At 38.1% G+C, this 16505-nt stretch overlaps 1 protein-coding gene across 4 annotated transcripts in view; it reads right to left on the bottom strand.

The window, feature by feature from the left end:
- The window catches only part of LOC128084368 (uncharacterized), a 47700-nt gene that overhangs the window by 12106 nt on the left and 19089 nt on the right, over window positions 1–16505 (bottom strand). For 3 of the 4 annotated variants that reach the window (XM_052690358.1, XM_052690360.1, XM_052690361.1), the window contains exons 11-16: window positions 16394–16500; window positions 14347–14458; window positions 9940–10042; window positions 3771–3810; window positions 3506–3557; window positions 384–495 (exon numbers count right to left, since the gene is read on the bottom strand). In XM_052690358.1, the coding sequence (XP_052546318.1) occupies window positions 384–495; window positions 3506–3557; window positions 3771–3810; window positions 9940–10042; window positions 14347–14458; window positions 16394–16500 (526 nt within the window). The remainder of the gene's footprint in view (window positions 1–383; window positions 496–3505; window positions 3558–3770; window positions 3811–9939; window positions 10043–14346; window positions 14459–16393; window positions 16501–16505) is intronic. The other variant, XM_052690359.1, reaches the window with a different exon arrangement.

Below are 16505 nucleotides of genomic sequence, written 5' to 3' on the forward strand. Positions count from 1 at the left end.
ATTATTAAGGATTCTGTACTTCTGCCTTCCGTTCTGAATGCAAGTACTTTGATTTAATTAAAACCAACTTGTACCAGGATTAATACAATAATCTTGAAATATACTTTCAAACCATGTTTCAATATCATGTCAGAGTTCAAGTGTGCCTAAGGCTATGGTGTTTTTTTTTAAAGCAATTTGATATAGCCTTGTTTTAGACTGCAATGCAATACTGTCCGATGCTAATCGCCATCCTTCCTAAGAAAAGTGGCTTAAGAGTTTTGCAAAGGAATTCATAATGCATGGTGTAAGGAGGTAAGACCAATTTCTTAGACAAAATTTAGCACGTGATTTTCTTGGACAAAGATGGGAAATGATACACTGCAAGTAGAGGATGATCGTACCTTTCAATTCAGCATTAATCTTGGGTGGATCAAAGGAAACAGCCTCATCTGATGTAAACGTGAGATCCTCCTCAAATGTCTCAACATACTGACCATTTAGAAATAAGTTGATCTGGAAAAAAAAACAATTCCCAAACTGTCAAATTAGGCCAAGAAATCCAGCACAACTTGTGAATATCTTTTTCTAATTAAATATTCATCTCCAACATTTTAAATAAAATCTTTTTGATCATTTTTCTCAACTGCTTAAGATTTTTCTTAGAAAACAGCAAATGGCAACAAAGGCCTCCAGTGGTTATTTAAAGAGAAGACCAAAAAAAAAAAAGAGAAAATTATTCTTGTTTTCAGAACGCTTGCTAGGATTCTTTCTCCAAGCACAAGTTTTGGGTTACCCGTTAAACATGAAAAAGCATACGTGGAAAATAACTCAGTTTTGCACTGTAAAACCACTCGTGACCTATGGTAAAATTAGGACAGTTGCGTAAGAGCACTGAAAACAACACATAACCAATGAGGTATTGAAACCTGAAATCCAGAAAAGTGTTATCAAACACAAAACAAAAGAACCCACTGTGGCAATGTTAATGTATCTGAAAATCTCCTTATGTAGTATTTTTGGGTTTAGATCAAATTCTAGGTTTATCTCTATGGCAACTGGACTCTTTGTAAATGAAATTCCAATCTAGAAAAGAAGTGAATTCATACCTTATTTACTCTGCAATCTCTATCGAGATCTTTCTTAATACATGGCTAAAACTTTGGCACAGGGACCGAATCACTTAGACCATGCTTTTATATAACCTTTGTTGCATTTCAACAGTGACAAAGAATATCATTACGAGCTTTACAATAATTATTACAATAGCCTGCTCACCAGATCAGTTCCTCAGAGCAAGCATTTTGATTTTCTGTACTGTTAAGAGACAATGCTGTCTTCCCTTGCTAAATGAAATTACTATTTAATCTTAGCAGGTATTTGACCACATTTGGAACACAGTGCTCATTAGTAATTTTACATGTGATTTGATAAAGCAGCAGCCTGAACTTCCATAAAGACAATACTTTAATATTAAAAAAGACAAGCCATCCATCAGCCACTGACAGCAAAATGTCAGTGGCAATAAGAATGGTAAGTACTTCAACATCACAAAGCTGCACCAGGGAAGGTTCAGACCAGATAGCAGGAAAAACTCATTTACTGTGAGGGTGATCAAACACTGGAATGGGCTTCCTAGAGAGGTGGTTCATTCCACACCATCAGTTTAAGAGGCATTTGGTTAATGCCCTTAATAATATGCCCTAACTCCTCTTCATCCCTGAAGTGATCAGGCAGATGGACGTGATCTTTGCAGGTGTCTTCCAACTGAATGTTTCTATTCTAACTTCTTCCAAAGCAAAAAGTGGCTTTGCAATACTTTTCCACTATCCAAAGTTTGTCAGTGTGGTTTCAATAACTGCGTGGTATCTCCTCTTAGAATTTAATGTTAAATTCTTTTCCACTGATGTTGAGAAAAACGTAACACTTATTTGTGCTGAGCACTAAACACGTGTCTAAAAATGAAACAGAACAGTCCTTTCAGGAAATCTTCTGAATCCCTAAATTGATTACTGTAATTTATTTACAAAGTTTGTTTGTTAGTTCTGCTGGTTTCTTTAAGTTAACTGTTTTTGGGGTTTCTTCTCTCTTGCTGCCTGTGCTCTTAATGCTTCCCCTCTTCACTTGAAACAGAAGCTTGTCACTGTACTTAGAATCATAGAATCACAAGGTTGGAAACGACGTATAAGATCATCCAGTCCAACTGTTTTCTCGTCACCATTGCTACCACAAGCACTAAGCCGTATCTCACAGCTCCACATCCAGGCGCCTCTTGATCACTGCCAGAGACAGCAACTCCACCACCTCCCTGTGCAGCCATTCCATGCCTGACCACTCTGTGAGAGAAAAAGTTCTTCCTCAGGTCCAACCCAAACCTCCTCAGGTACAACTTGCGGCCGTTTCCTCGGGTCCTGTTTGTTGCCTTGGAGAAGAGGCCAAACCCCTCCTCAGCACAGCCTCCCTTCAGGAAGCTGTAGAGTGCAGTGAGGTCTCCTCTGAGCCTCCTCTCCTCCACACTGAACATTCCTCATAAGACTTGTGCTCCAAACCCCTCACCAGTTTCGTTGCCCTTCTCTGCACACGCTCCAGGGTCTCAATGTCTTTCTTGTAGTGAGGGGCCCAAAACTGAACACAGCACTGCAGGTGCAGCCTCACCAGTGCTGAGTACAGGGGATGCTCACCTCCCTGCTCCTGCTGGCCACACCATTCCTAATGCAGGCCAGGATGCCGCTGGCCCTCTTGGCCACCTGGACATACTGTCGGCTCCTGTTCAGCCGAGCACCAACCAACACTCCCAGGTCCCTTTCCTCTTCACCGTCATCCAGCCACTCATCCCCAAGCCTATAATGCTGCATGGGGCTGCTGTGCAGCACCCGGCATTTGGCCTTGTTGAACCTCATCCCATTCACCTCAGCACAGTGATCCAGCTTATCAAGATCCCTCTGCAGGGCCTCCCTGCCCTCAGGCAGATCCACACCACCTCCCACTGAATGCCCTCATCTAGGTCATTGATAAAGATATTAAACAAGATGGGCCCAGCACTGACCTCCGGGGGACACCACTTGTAACAGGTTGCCAGCTGGACTTAAGCCATTAACTATTTATTAACTGTTACCAACTGGGCACGGCCCTTAATCCAGCTCTTTTCCAAGAGAACAGTATACCTGTCCAGCCCATGGGCAGCCAGTTTCCCCCACTTAGTGCTGTGGGCCAACACAGAACGACATTCTGGCCTTTGATTGCTTCCTCAGCTGCTGAATGAGAGAGGAAGCTCTCATACCATTATTAGGATTACAATATAATTGGAATAGAAGACAATAAATCAAATAAAATGAGAAAGAGCGAAAACCTTACTCTAGTGCTGAGCTGAGAATCTAGCCAGGCAGAGCAGAAGAGAAAAGAGAGACAGTCTGTGACTTGCCAGGAGTTTTATCCCCCCTGTAAACACAAAGTCCCCTGGGATATATAGTTCTTCTCTTCTGGGACTCCAAAAGAAACAGAGCAGGCTTTAAGTGTTAAGTCTTACCTGGACATTGCTCTTTGGATAATGGAAGAAAAATGGCTTCAAAACTGGAGATCTAGGCACACAAAGCAATCACAAATGTATTTAAATACAAATTAATGAAAATCTTCAGATTATTCACATACTTCACAATCACTTGGAAAATTGAAAGCTTTTTACCCATAATTAGCAACAGTTTTCTGAACAATTTCAGAAAGCTCAAGGAATGCAGAAATTACTTAAATTTAATTACTAATAAAGCAAGATTTTATTTTAAAAATTAACTTACATTCTAGGGCGCCCTCCAATAACTCCAGTGAGGCCAGGTGCTGGCGATGAAAATGAAATTCACAAAATAACTGTTAAATTCACCTTCAGAAATATCAAAGCTCATTGCTTAAGGTAGTTAAAATCATTTTTTAACACAGATTTATTAATACTTGGAAACATTTAGCAAATTACGTAAGGTATCAAGTTAATACAACCAAACATTTTATAGAACAGGTAAAATGGCTGAACATGTAAAAAGTACTGTCTTAAAAAAAAAAAAAAAAAAGATTTTGTCTCAAGATGTGCAAAGCATAAACTGCTTCAAAAGAAGAACCTGATGATTTTTCTTTATGTATGCCAATGCTGGTCAGGCAATACATTTGGCAGAAGAATAACTAGTCTGAGAGATGGGAGTGCTACTGGTTTTTTTTCACTTTTCAAGAGAGCAGAGAAACAACTCTGACCAGATCCATAGACAATTTCCTGCTGCTTTATTAGATTAACCATTTCAGATGCATCTCTCTCAAGCATTTTCACTGGCTAACACAGCTGGTTTTAGGTTCCTCTACACTGCACATCCCATTCTTTCTTTCTCTTTTCCACATAGGTAATTTAGGAGTTTTAATCACTAGCATGACTCAAGATTTGTAGTAAATCAGTACTGTGATTGGATTCTTCTCAACACCTGGTTGTTACACTTTTCTGCCATTAAACTTATCCAACAGATCAGTATTCCTGAAATAAACAGTTCTGCTCTTCCTAGCTTATCTTCTACCCTGTCTGCTTGGCACAGATAGTATGCATACATGATACATCTACTATTTCTTTCCTCTGCAGTTCTGTAAAGTGTGTATGTTAAATCAGCCTAGGAATTAAGCTTCCCAAATGGTGTGTTTACCCAAGTTTGTCTTGGCTAACTTTCCTTCATGCTTCTTCCAGGTGTATTTCTCTGACCAAACACCAAGAAACACACTGTCGTGGCAATAAGCTCACACTGGTAACCTCTACCACTCAGCAGTTGCCTTAGCTTAGGTTTGGTGCCTTGGTAATGCAGACCAAGTGGTAGCACAGGAGCAACATAGCACAGGTCGATGTTACAGTCCAGATCCACTTTCAGTGGAGGAGTGATTTCCGTGAAACAGCATGTAAGCAAGGTGCCTTACTGAAATCTTTCATAAGGCATGCTGTTTCATAAATAAATAAATCTCAAATAAGTTAACCATGAATAATCAACCCTCTACCCACCAAGTTCTGCTGCAAAGGATACGGTTGTGGACAGAATGGAAACTAATCTCTTACAATTACACAGTTTCAAATGATCCAGGGAAGATTAGACTCCACGAACACTACCTGTGTGCTCTTTTAAGCAACAAAAAAAAAAATCCATGCAATATTAAAACCAACTGCCATTATTTGCTGACTGAATTATGCTCCTAGTTTATTTAGGTTGTTGGGCAAGGAAGTGGGATATGGTAAGGTCATGTTGAAAATAGGCTCAGAAAGTTAATTTAAAATTATCTGCGGATTGTCACATGGCTCACTTCCCACTAGGCAGCTGAACTGCTCATTAAGGGTACCAGATTTTGCTCCAAAATCTATTTCAACTTCCTGAAAGCTCCTGAAAGCTGTCTGCTCTCATACAGTGAAACTTGGCTTCCAAGTCAAAGCAGTTCTCTGAACACTAACAAGAAAACAATATAAAAATCTAAAAGCATCAAGTACGCACACTCCATGGCTATGACAGACTTCTATTACTGTTTACTATCACTACTCTTGCAAACTCCTCCAGTGTAAGCTTCTGTAAATGTGGATCTTTCTCAGGACACACTGCAGCTACCCTGCACATAAATGTAATTGCAAAGCAAACCTATGTTGTTACATGCCAGCTGCAACATCATTCATTTCTATGTTAGAATTATTGAATCCATTGCTTATGTTAACGCACGTAGGACTGAAGCACTTGCAAGTATAATTTAACATATACAGAAACAATTCCTGTTTAGACTTCAGGCAGAGAAGATGAACCAGATCTTAAATCGACTGTGGTTTACGACTGGTTATTTGTGTGAACAGATTGCACCAGAGCACAAAACCTCACCTCCATCCCAGGGCTCCCTACTGCATTTTTCAGTCAAGACTGAGAGAAGGCAATGAAACGTTAAGCACCACTCTCCAACAGCAGGTCTGACCACAGCAGCAAGCCCGCTTCTAAATCACTCGTGGTCTCCTTAACTCAACCAACACACCTTTGAGATAGAGAGATCTACCTGTGCTGCAATTCACGCTTACTGCACGTTCCTTATGTAAATACCTGTGCAGATGTTTCCCTTCTTTCTTGCTGGAAGAAGGTGTACTTATCTACAATGAAATCTAGCATGAATAATTTGCCATACTTGTGGAGAGTACAGTCAGACTGTAGCATCAAGTACATAAGGCCATCAGCTAAATCAAAGTTGTTGATCTATTTTCCCAGAAACACTGCATGAACATCTTCTGTTATCAAACTGCATTCATTAGTCCCCCAAGGCAGATAAGCATTGCTAAGAATGATGTCATCCAATCTGCAATCAGTCAGTTTCAGTTGGAGGTACTATCAACTCAGTTCAGTTACTCAGCATCAGTATTTATCAGCTTCTCTGCCTCATTAGAACAGCACTTGTAAAAAGAATGTGAATGCCTTCAAGTTGATAAAACATTTTCAGACTTTCTTAATCCACCTATATTCCATTCATCTGCATGTATAGTACCATCATACTGAATATTCATTTTGTCTCAAGGGTCTGATCCAGTGACTTGCCATTTCCTAGAACAATTTCACTCCCAGGTCTGAGGACATAGCCTGAAATGACAAACTATCAAGGGCATTACAAGCAATGAGTCAGCATTGGAAATGGTGCCACTTCAGTTCTACTGATTTCATTCACTTCTGAATATATGGAAAGACTTGGAGAAACGTCTGGCACTAAGTCCACTAAATTTACTTCTTTCTAGGTGATGGATTTAGTGCCCTTCCATTGGGTGTCAGGGTTTTAAAAGGTTTGAATCTACAGTCCACCATTTTTGATTCCTTCAAGCATGTTTTCATTCTGCAGCTCAGTGTTTTTCACTTTCTCACCCTACAAAACTCAAACAAGGATGGTCTTGCCAATACTTGGACAGCCCATATCATGTTAGAAAACACATCTAGTAGAGATTTAAAAGCTTTAAGTAGTTTAAATTCAATAGCTGATACTTTCTTTGAAACTTCACTGTGTTCCAAAGTACAACCGTGTCTCCTTGTGACGACTGAATTAGCTCAAACAAAAGCTGGTTAATGTATTTATCGTACACACTCAGGAATTATATATTTGCTATATATTTACAGTTAGTTCTTACAACGTAGTGTAATAAAAGTACAAACTGTATACTTTTTTAAACGGTGGTCAATTATACATTCTAATTATTACATATCCTCTGCACGCAGCAGATAAACTATCTTCTGCAATATTATTCTCAAACAAAAACGGAGACTGCAATAAATCGTCAGAACTGCGACGTTCCTTGAAGTATCTTCCAGCGCACTTATGAGATCAGTCATAATATTTACATACACTCAAGTACTTTAAAATCTCAAGTTGTATTAACCAGCTGTCATCTTAGTGTCAAACTCTGGTCATTTCAATGTGAAATAAGGGTCAGCACATGATTTAAGCTATTAATAAAACACTTCTTAGCTACTGAACTATTAAACTACAACTAGTGACACTTCCATTCTGCAAGGCACTTCTTGAGACTCTTCCCCACTAGGCTCTATTCAGAAAAATCTATCCAAATCTAAAAAGTACACAAAAGCACACTTTGTAGAACAAGAAAACAGCTCTAAAATTGTACTATTAAGTCTGAAAATTAAAGACTAAATTGCTAGCCATTGTTAAATAAACTCACAATTATCAATTTTCAAATTATTGAGAAACCCAGAGAACAAAAAGCATTCTTTCACCAAATGGAAGTTAACCAATCTCAGGTACTAACTGCAAAAAATAAAAAATGATCGGTTGAGTTTTTTAATAACTTGTATCTCCTTAAGCCCATTAAGTAATCAAACTGAAAACTGACTGTTTAAAGTGGTAAACGAGGTATCCAGCTCAACAGCAGTTGACAGCTCAACAGCTCAACAACAGTTTACACTACAAATGCTGTATTCCAAACACATAATAAAATCCCTCTCTCCTGGATGACATCTACATACAGCAGCATGAAATTCTTCTCTTTGCTTAAGCATCTGCAACTTTAATAATATGAAAATTGTACAGCAGAATGGTAGCGTGCAAGTATGCTCAAGTGCCTCACTGGTGGTCAAGAAAAACAAGGGGAATTAAAAACACATTACAGAAATGAGCTAAAAACCACATCTCTGACGTTCTAACAGCCTGAGTTTTAAGTCTCTGCTGTGAAGCACTATGCAGAACACTGCTGCAACACACCTACTAACCACAAGGAAAAAACACTGCTTTTTATCCTGCTCTTGCTCCCTGTAAAGACTGAAAAGCTGAAACTGCCCTCTAAGTTTTACCAGGTAAATAGCTCAAATATATTTGGACTAAAGTGATTAAATTTCACTTAAGTAAAAGACACTGCTCTGATAACATGAGCTGAAAGCTGGCCAGTCACCTTAAGAAACAAATGTTCCCATACTATGGAGACTCACTGTTAATACTGTACAGTACTGTGCTACTCAAGTCAAGTAGCACAGATTTTTTACTGTTTATTCTTACAGACAACAGTAGTGAAAAAAAAACTGGACAAAGCACACACTAAGAATTTTGGAGGACAACTGTGTATGTGTCAACTTCAGATCCTAAAAATAAGCAACTGTTTTAAATCCAACCATCTTTCCTTTGTTCAGGACACTTGCTAGGGGATCATCTATCTACATATAAAATAAAGAACAAGTAGAGATTTTACTTTCAGGAACAGAACACGAGAATGATGAAAAGGGAAAAACACTACTTCAATTGTAAATCCTTAACTAACTTCAGAAATGGTAGCTCAATCTAACCATGAAAACAGTATCATTCATTAACGTAACAGTCTTTGGAAGTAATGCACATCTGTGGTAAATGCTGATCCACTAAATAACCTTCACAATTGCAAAATATTTTAAAATGAATCTTCCTAATTACTTCCAACTGATTGTATTCTGTTTTGTAGGAGGGAGTAAAAAAAAAAAGGGAAAAAAAAAAAGAGGACCATGCATCAATCCTTCTTTTATAACCAACTAAAAAGAGGTACTATGCTATCTGCAGCTCTGACACCACCTTACAAACAGAGAACATGCTTAGTTCCAAACAATTTTGAATCCACCAAAAGAAAATGTTGACCAGTTGTTTAATTGCACAGCAACATTCAGCCACCACGAATCAGGATTCTAAACGTGTTCTGGAAGTTGACATTCAGGTTAAACAATTTAATTTGAAGATTCATGTAAATCCCCAATACATTGCTCTATTAATGCAGAGAAGCAATTGCAACGCAGCCGACCTCCAGTCTTCCAGAAGAAGCTCTCCAAATTTTAAATGGATTTTAAAAAGATTAAATGAGTGTTTGTAGCGTAAGCAGCAGTCAGATCCCAGCATATAATGTAGACCTTACAACTAAGATGAATACAGTGGTAACACTTAGATTTGACGTGGGTGGAGAAGAGAAGAAAGAGAGAAAAAAAAAATGTGCTCAAAGTGATCAGTTAATAAGTTCTCCTAGAAGCTATCACAGTGCAATGAAAATTACAGTGAATAAATGCAAAGTCTTTCTTGGAACAAATATCTAATAAAACAAAAGAAGCAGAGACGATTTCACAACAGGTGACCTTTGTGCAAATACTTAAAACTATATACTCTTAAAACCAAGACTGACTTTTAATTAAATCCTGGTGTTTTGTCTTTACTTCGGAGGTCAATGAAGAAAATCCAGTACAACACACTCACTCCCAGTCAAAAGTTAAATACATTAACGTGAGGCTAGACATAATAGTGCAAGATCAGAATTTAAGTTGGGGAGCTAACATGCACAGTGTGAGTAAAGACTCAGGTGGGGACCATCAGCATTCTCACTGCAGTATACTATTTAAAACTTTTAAATTAGATCCGAAAGTTTGACTTCTCTACATAAACAGCTAAATTATATTGTTGGAGAAAGATGTGAATGTTTACCCATGCCAGTTCCAGCTGGTGCAATCTCTTTGGAGAAGATTTCTAAAGCTTCTTTTTGCTTATGATGTACTGCAAGCCAAATAACAGCTTCTCGAGGACCCTGCTTTGAAAAAGCAGATTAGCTTAGCAGCATAACAGCAGTTATATCTGTCAAATCAAAAAGCAAATGTAGCTCAGCATTCAAAGCAAATGTAATGGACTCATGCTCATTACTAACTACGATTTTCAGTTAGTGGCTTTCCATCCAACATATCTGTAACTTTCAGTTAACGTCATCTTTACCAGTACATCAACCACTGGGTACTTCAGACTGCTACAATGCTGTGCATCAAAACATCCTTCAAAATCAAGTTCTATAACAAACACTAATTTGTAAGGAAACTGCTTCACTTAGTGAGATGGGCAAGCAAACTGTACTCCTATTTCTAATGGACTGAGAATGCTCTGGGGCCAAGGCTACTTCCCTTAGCATCACAAAGTAAATAGATCTGCTCATAGAAAAGAAGTCAAACCTAATCCTTGGGAGTTTAAAGAGAGAACAGAACTAAAAAAATACCAGGTTTGCAACAAAAACAATATACACAATAGTTCATCCCAACTTCTTTTAACTAGCAATTTCTGAAGTGTTTGATAGCTTCCCTAATTATGCATAAAATCATGAATATTTCAAAATAGCATTTCTCTTATTAGTGTAAAACATTCAACAGATTTTAGAAAAAAAGCCTATTTCTTTACCTATAGAGAAATTGGTGACATTTCCACAAGAAGATCCACACTCGAGATCCACTGCTGCCAGAAACAAACACCTATGAACACCTACAGCCTCAAAACACAGCAGATGAGGCGTGGAGCAAAAGCGCGTGTTTTTATGTCAGTTGAAAAGAATGGAATGACTCCTGCAGGGAGTTTTTTCTGGGCCAGGGAACAGCATTACCCTACACTTGACCAAATTTTTCATGACTTAACCCTGAAAAGACAAGAGAGCCTTTGTGCTGGCAGCATTTTTCCCCTAAGAGATGGGAACAGGAGAGAAGATAATATATGCAGGCAGTTGTTAAATGAGCTGACTTCAAGTTGTGGTCAGACAAAACTCACAACTCAGCTTTCCTATGGTATGGTTAGATGCTTATTCACTGAAGGAAGTTGAATGGGTGCTCCTGATTTCAAGAACTAGAACTCAATAGTTCTATAATGGAGCAACTGCTAATTTGCACAGCTGTCATAGGGAAAACCACTATGCCATCACGCCTAAAAAAATACATTAATTACAATTCATGTAAATTTAACAAGTATCATACAAAAAAAAAAAATCTTAGCAAGTTTTAAGACTCAAGTAAGCATTTTAAACTTACAAAAATAAATGCTTTCCTCTTCAAAATAACCAAAGAAAACACGGATCCAAACTCCTAAACTGTCTGTTTCTTAATACATCTCCTAACTTTAGTTAGTTTCATTTAGTTTAGTTTATTTTCATCACCAATGTTTCTGTAAAGTTGCATTCTTTAAAAATATGGCATAAAAGTAAATACAGATGTCTCATAAGTCTAATTTCCAAGCAAATACACCATACATTTTCACAAAAATAATACCTGTAGAACATGACAACATTAGAAAAATCTCAAGTCAGCTTCAGGAACTTAAGTAACTTCAAAATATAAGAACATGGTTGCATTTCCTATTGACAGCTGCTGAAATGGTGCTCAGAAGACATGTAGCATACAGTACTGCTATGCCAGTCCTTCTGGCTACTGTAAGATCATCCCAAAGAGGTAGTTATTTTAACAGACTACCAAGTGCTGTACTCCAACTCAAATACATACTAAAATCCCAAAATGAACAAAGTCACAGCAAGACAAAACGCTCCCAGCTCTCCAGCTAAAACATAGTAGTGAAGGGCCTTAGAAGAAAAACGTGGCAATGCTACAAATTGAAACTTTCCTCTTTTTTATTTTTAAAGAGCTCACAAAGCTGTCTGGAGATTCACATAAAAATACTCTCACAGAAAGCATGCTCATGTATTCATATCTGCATCTGCTCCTGCTTCTGCACTGCACTACCTCTTCAGTACTGCAGTTAAGCCCCAACCTCATGCCCTGTCCAGAGAGCATGCAGTGGTCTATGAAAGCAGAGTTCTGACCTCTGTGCGTTCATCCAATACCAAAACTGAAGTTGCAGACTATTTCAGTCACTTCTATTACCGTACGATTAAAAAACATACCAAGAAACAGCAAAACAAATTTATCTTTCAAGTTCAGAAATGCGGCATAAAAGGGTTTAGAAGAAAACTTCTGTGTTTCGGTTAATGAAGCATTATTTCTATACTGTTAAGAATTTGCTCACACCCATGCTCAGCGCTGCTTTTACAAAACCAACTATTAAGTCAGGTACTGTTAATATATAACTTTCACGTGAAACACATCCAGTATTTCTAAATCATGAACTCATTGGTACTGTGACATTGCCATAATCCCTTCTTCCTCAAGAACAGAAAAATCAGAGCAGGAAGTATTAGCAATTAAATACCACCAGAGTCACCCAGTGCTGACTCGGGTCCACTGTTTCTGCTGATAAAGCAAGCAATCAGAGTGGCAAAGAATAGCTATGGAAACAGGTGGAGAGACTGGAAAGACAGGAAAGGAAGCAAGGATTTTCGAATTTCTCAAGGCTATCATCCTGTGCTGGGAATATTCAGTGTTATAAATATCATCTCACTCTAGACTAAATGGATCCAACTCTGAGATACACAGCCAGTGCACAGTTTAAATTCAGGCAGATGAATCTTTGAAGCACAGATTGTTTCCCCTGTGTGATAACATACCACTCAGCACAACATGGCTCTGCTTTTGACCACTGTTATTTGCAATCCAAACAAGCACAACTAATTTCATGCAGAAAGACATAATCAGAAAGAGAATACATCTACCAAAGGGCATGTGTTTCTCTCATGAGTTTGCAGCTTTGTTTTAAATGGCAAAGCAACCCTCACTCTTCCCCCACTCCTCTGAAGCTACTGCGACTGCTTTCCAGATGAGAACTATTTGGGTTAGGTTCCTCTGTCAGAGAACCAGTGTGAAGAAGATAAGGTTGCAAAGCAGCTTCCTGTGTTGCAGCTTTAACCTTCCTATTGCAGGCATGTATGGAAAGCACGTACAGAGACACTGCTGCATTTAATTTTATTGTAAGACCTGGAAGCTGAGGCTAAAATACAGGAAATACTGTAAATATTCAACTTGGTTTGGAAAATGTTTTCAGTATAATGTAAGCAAGGCAAACTGAACAGTAAGAACAGAGAAGCTGTTCTTTTCCAAACCATTATTCACTCTAGTGAGCAACACAGAAAACTTCTCATGTAATGATATCATTAAAAAATGAATTACGATGCCTAATTGAAAGGCACTGGTGCAAAGAGAACACTGAAGTTGAATATCTGGAAAATGTGCTCCTATGCTCCAGTATTTTCCTTCTGCAATCTCAGTAACACATTTAATGTAGCAGGGTTTGTCATCCTGAAAAGACCACATCATAGATGGCCCTGCAGGAAGCAACTCTTGCTGCTGCGCAGAACAAAACTGAAGCTCAAGCACTAAAGCACACACAGCTGCAGACACAACTTGTCTCATTTCTAAGAGCAAATAATTTCTATAATAAAAGTTTCACTATCTCTTTTTTTTTTTTCTTTTTTCTTTTTCTTTCCTTACACAGACACATTTTCAGCTTTTCACATGCTGGCATTGCCAAGACCAAACTCAAAGAGCTGAGTTTTGACAAGTGTATCATAAGGTTTTTGTAGGGCTTTCATTGACAGAAAAGAATTAGATCCTACTGTTTTGGAACAATCTAAACTGTCTAAATATTTTAAGCATATGTAAGTGGGGACAAAATTTACAGTCTTCCTCCTAAGGAAAGATCTTCCATTTCTAGATAAGGAAAGCAATCTGGATATCACAGCTGCAGTGGCTGCAGTCATCATTCACATTCTTACAGATGAATGCAACAAGCCACAAAACATGCTACAGGATTATGTAGTTGAGGACTGTTCCACAGATGGGACCCACAGAGCTTTAGCACGAGCAATAACAACTCTGCCTTTTCTTTTATACTGCTGTCTTCTAGACTTGTGCCCTAACGCAATGAAAGTCTACACAGTAAGAACATTTCAGGTATTTCTTCAGATGAACAGAGCAGAACAACATTTCTGTAAGATTCCTTATCTTCTGCAAGACCCAACACAAAGACTCTGTCAGTAATTCTGTGCACTAAGTACGACACTGAACTCTCTGCAAGATGGCGGGGTGAAATTCCAGGATGACAGTGACTTTCTTTAAAGTTAGGGAACAAGATAATGATATGGAGAGATTAAGAAGAGGAGGTCATTACAAGTTTAAGAACACTGCACTGCATACTTACACCATCTATACTCCTTCTAGCGTGCGGCCCATATGTATCTTCAGACCCTAAAACCTGTATGTTAACTGCACTGTAATCTTCGTACCCAAGCTGACTGAAAATGAGACGTGTCCTGCAACAAATGATTGTTTTTTTAATTAGTAAACTGTCTCAAAGTAATTGTCTGTAGTATCCCTGTGTGGTCACAGGAATTAGCTCTGCAATGTAAGCTGGTTACTGATAGTTTTTACTACACAAACAAACAGAAATATTGCATCCAAAGTGATACAGGCAAAGTACCTCTGAATTTATCCCTCCGTTTCAGTTTGAGCCTTTTCTTTAATCAAATTCTATGACAGATGATGAGCAAAGCCAGACAGAAGGTCTTTTATATTAAAAAAAAATAACTGCTTGAAAGAGTATTACAGTACATGCAGCCTTCCTGGTTTTCACATTAGTAATTCAGTTCTTACCTCTGTTTCTCCAGCATGACATTATGACCCAGCAATAAATACAAGCAGCTACCTTACTACACCACAGCCATCAGTGCAGAAAAATATCACTGGAGGACGAACTTTTATTCAAACGTACAGATATTGAGTTCCAACTAATGAACATACAACTCCAATGCCAAGAATTTGACAAAACTTTTAAGAACTCTTTGTCACTACTCACGCCTGTCTATTCCGGCCCCCTGAATTTCCTCACAGTAATTCTGTAAGGTTATTTCGACCAAAAGCACGCTGTTTCAAGAATGCTGCGTTTGGCCAATGGTGATTAATAATGGAAATTAACTTTTTTTTTTTAAATACACCATAAAAACACATGCTGCTTTTAGAGAAACAGCAACTGACATTTTTGGGGGGCAGGGTCAACAACTAAACTGGTATTCCCAGAGGCTCTCAAAAAGCAGCCTAACTTTCAAGCACGGAACAAACCGAGAATGATCTTCATCTTTTAATTTTTTAACAGTCGTACGAAGTCCAAAGACCGAAAACTCACAGTAAAAAATATGAGAGGAAAAATGCTTTAACATAATAAAACTATTAGAAGTAGTCCAAAATTTTAACATGTTGCAGACTGGAAAAATAAGTTACATTCTGAATCAACTAAACTGTTTTTCCTTTCCTTCTTTGTCTGGCAACTTTCTAGCTGTTTGAGAGATTTAATCAGCTGAAACACTGGAATTATGTTAGGATGAGAAAAACATTTTCCATCAATTGACTACTGTGAAGACACCAGCAGTATCACCACTGTTGTGAATATTAAACAAGGCACCTGGAACATGAGAGGGGCTTAAATATAAAGTGAGATTCTCGTTGATATAAAAAAAATGAAGGTGGTCAGTATACTACCACTGAGGCCATTTCTCTTCCAATGAGCATGGGAAAAAAAAATAATACTTGATTTACTTGATTTCTAAAAAGTGCCTAACCCAGAGAGCTTGTTCTACAGGTGTAAAATTTGATGGATTGACAGAGAAGTCTTATATAAAACTGAGAGGAAAGCAGTAGCTCACATAACTAGAAAGTTTGGGTGCTATTGGAATAAATGGTCCAAGACTTCTGCAAGTACAATTATATTTAAGAGGAATCCCTCTTACAAATATCCTGGCGTGACAACATGACCAGAGGTCTGTCAGGCTGCTTTCCAACAAGAGAATTGTTCCAGCAAAAATAAATATTAGTCCCATTTTCAAGGTAATAAGGTATTTTGTCTAAAACAATTTTAGTAAACTATCTACATTTCATAGCTTCCAAGTTTTTGACAATAAGTTCTGTGGAAAAGAAATCAAATAAAAATCTGTCTGAAATCTAATAAATTTGGGTCTCTCCTGTTCATTTTGAACAGTACTTTCTAACCTTTTCCTCTCTGTCAAACAGCTTAAAAGTGTAGTTACAGGTTGTTTAGGAAACCTCATTTCAGTTAACTGAAGTCTTTAAACATCCTCTGACTCCTGTCTTCTCTGGTTCTTAAAGGTTAATGTGATACCATCATGTCACCGTTCTATTTTCTTTATCTCCGAATATCAAATAACCAAAACCCCTTTCGAGCAACAAATACTAACCTTTTGAGAATACTTTCTGCAGTGAGTTTTCCCTTTTGTACAGCCTTCGGACCTCCCACCGGACAGACAGCAGTAGCTCTGAAACCATCAAGGTAAGTGGCACTTACCTAAC

The sequence above is a fragment of the Tympanuchus pallidicinctus genome, unplaced genomic scaffold (genome assembly GCF_026119805.1).
Source record: "Tympanuchus pallidicinctus isolate F22 unplaced genomic scaffold, pur_lepc_1.0 scaffold26, whole genome shotgun sequence".
Taxonomy (NCBI): Eukaryota; Metazoa; Chordata; class Aves; order Galliformes; family Phasianidae; genus Tympanuchus; species Tympanuchus pallidicinctus.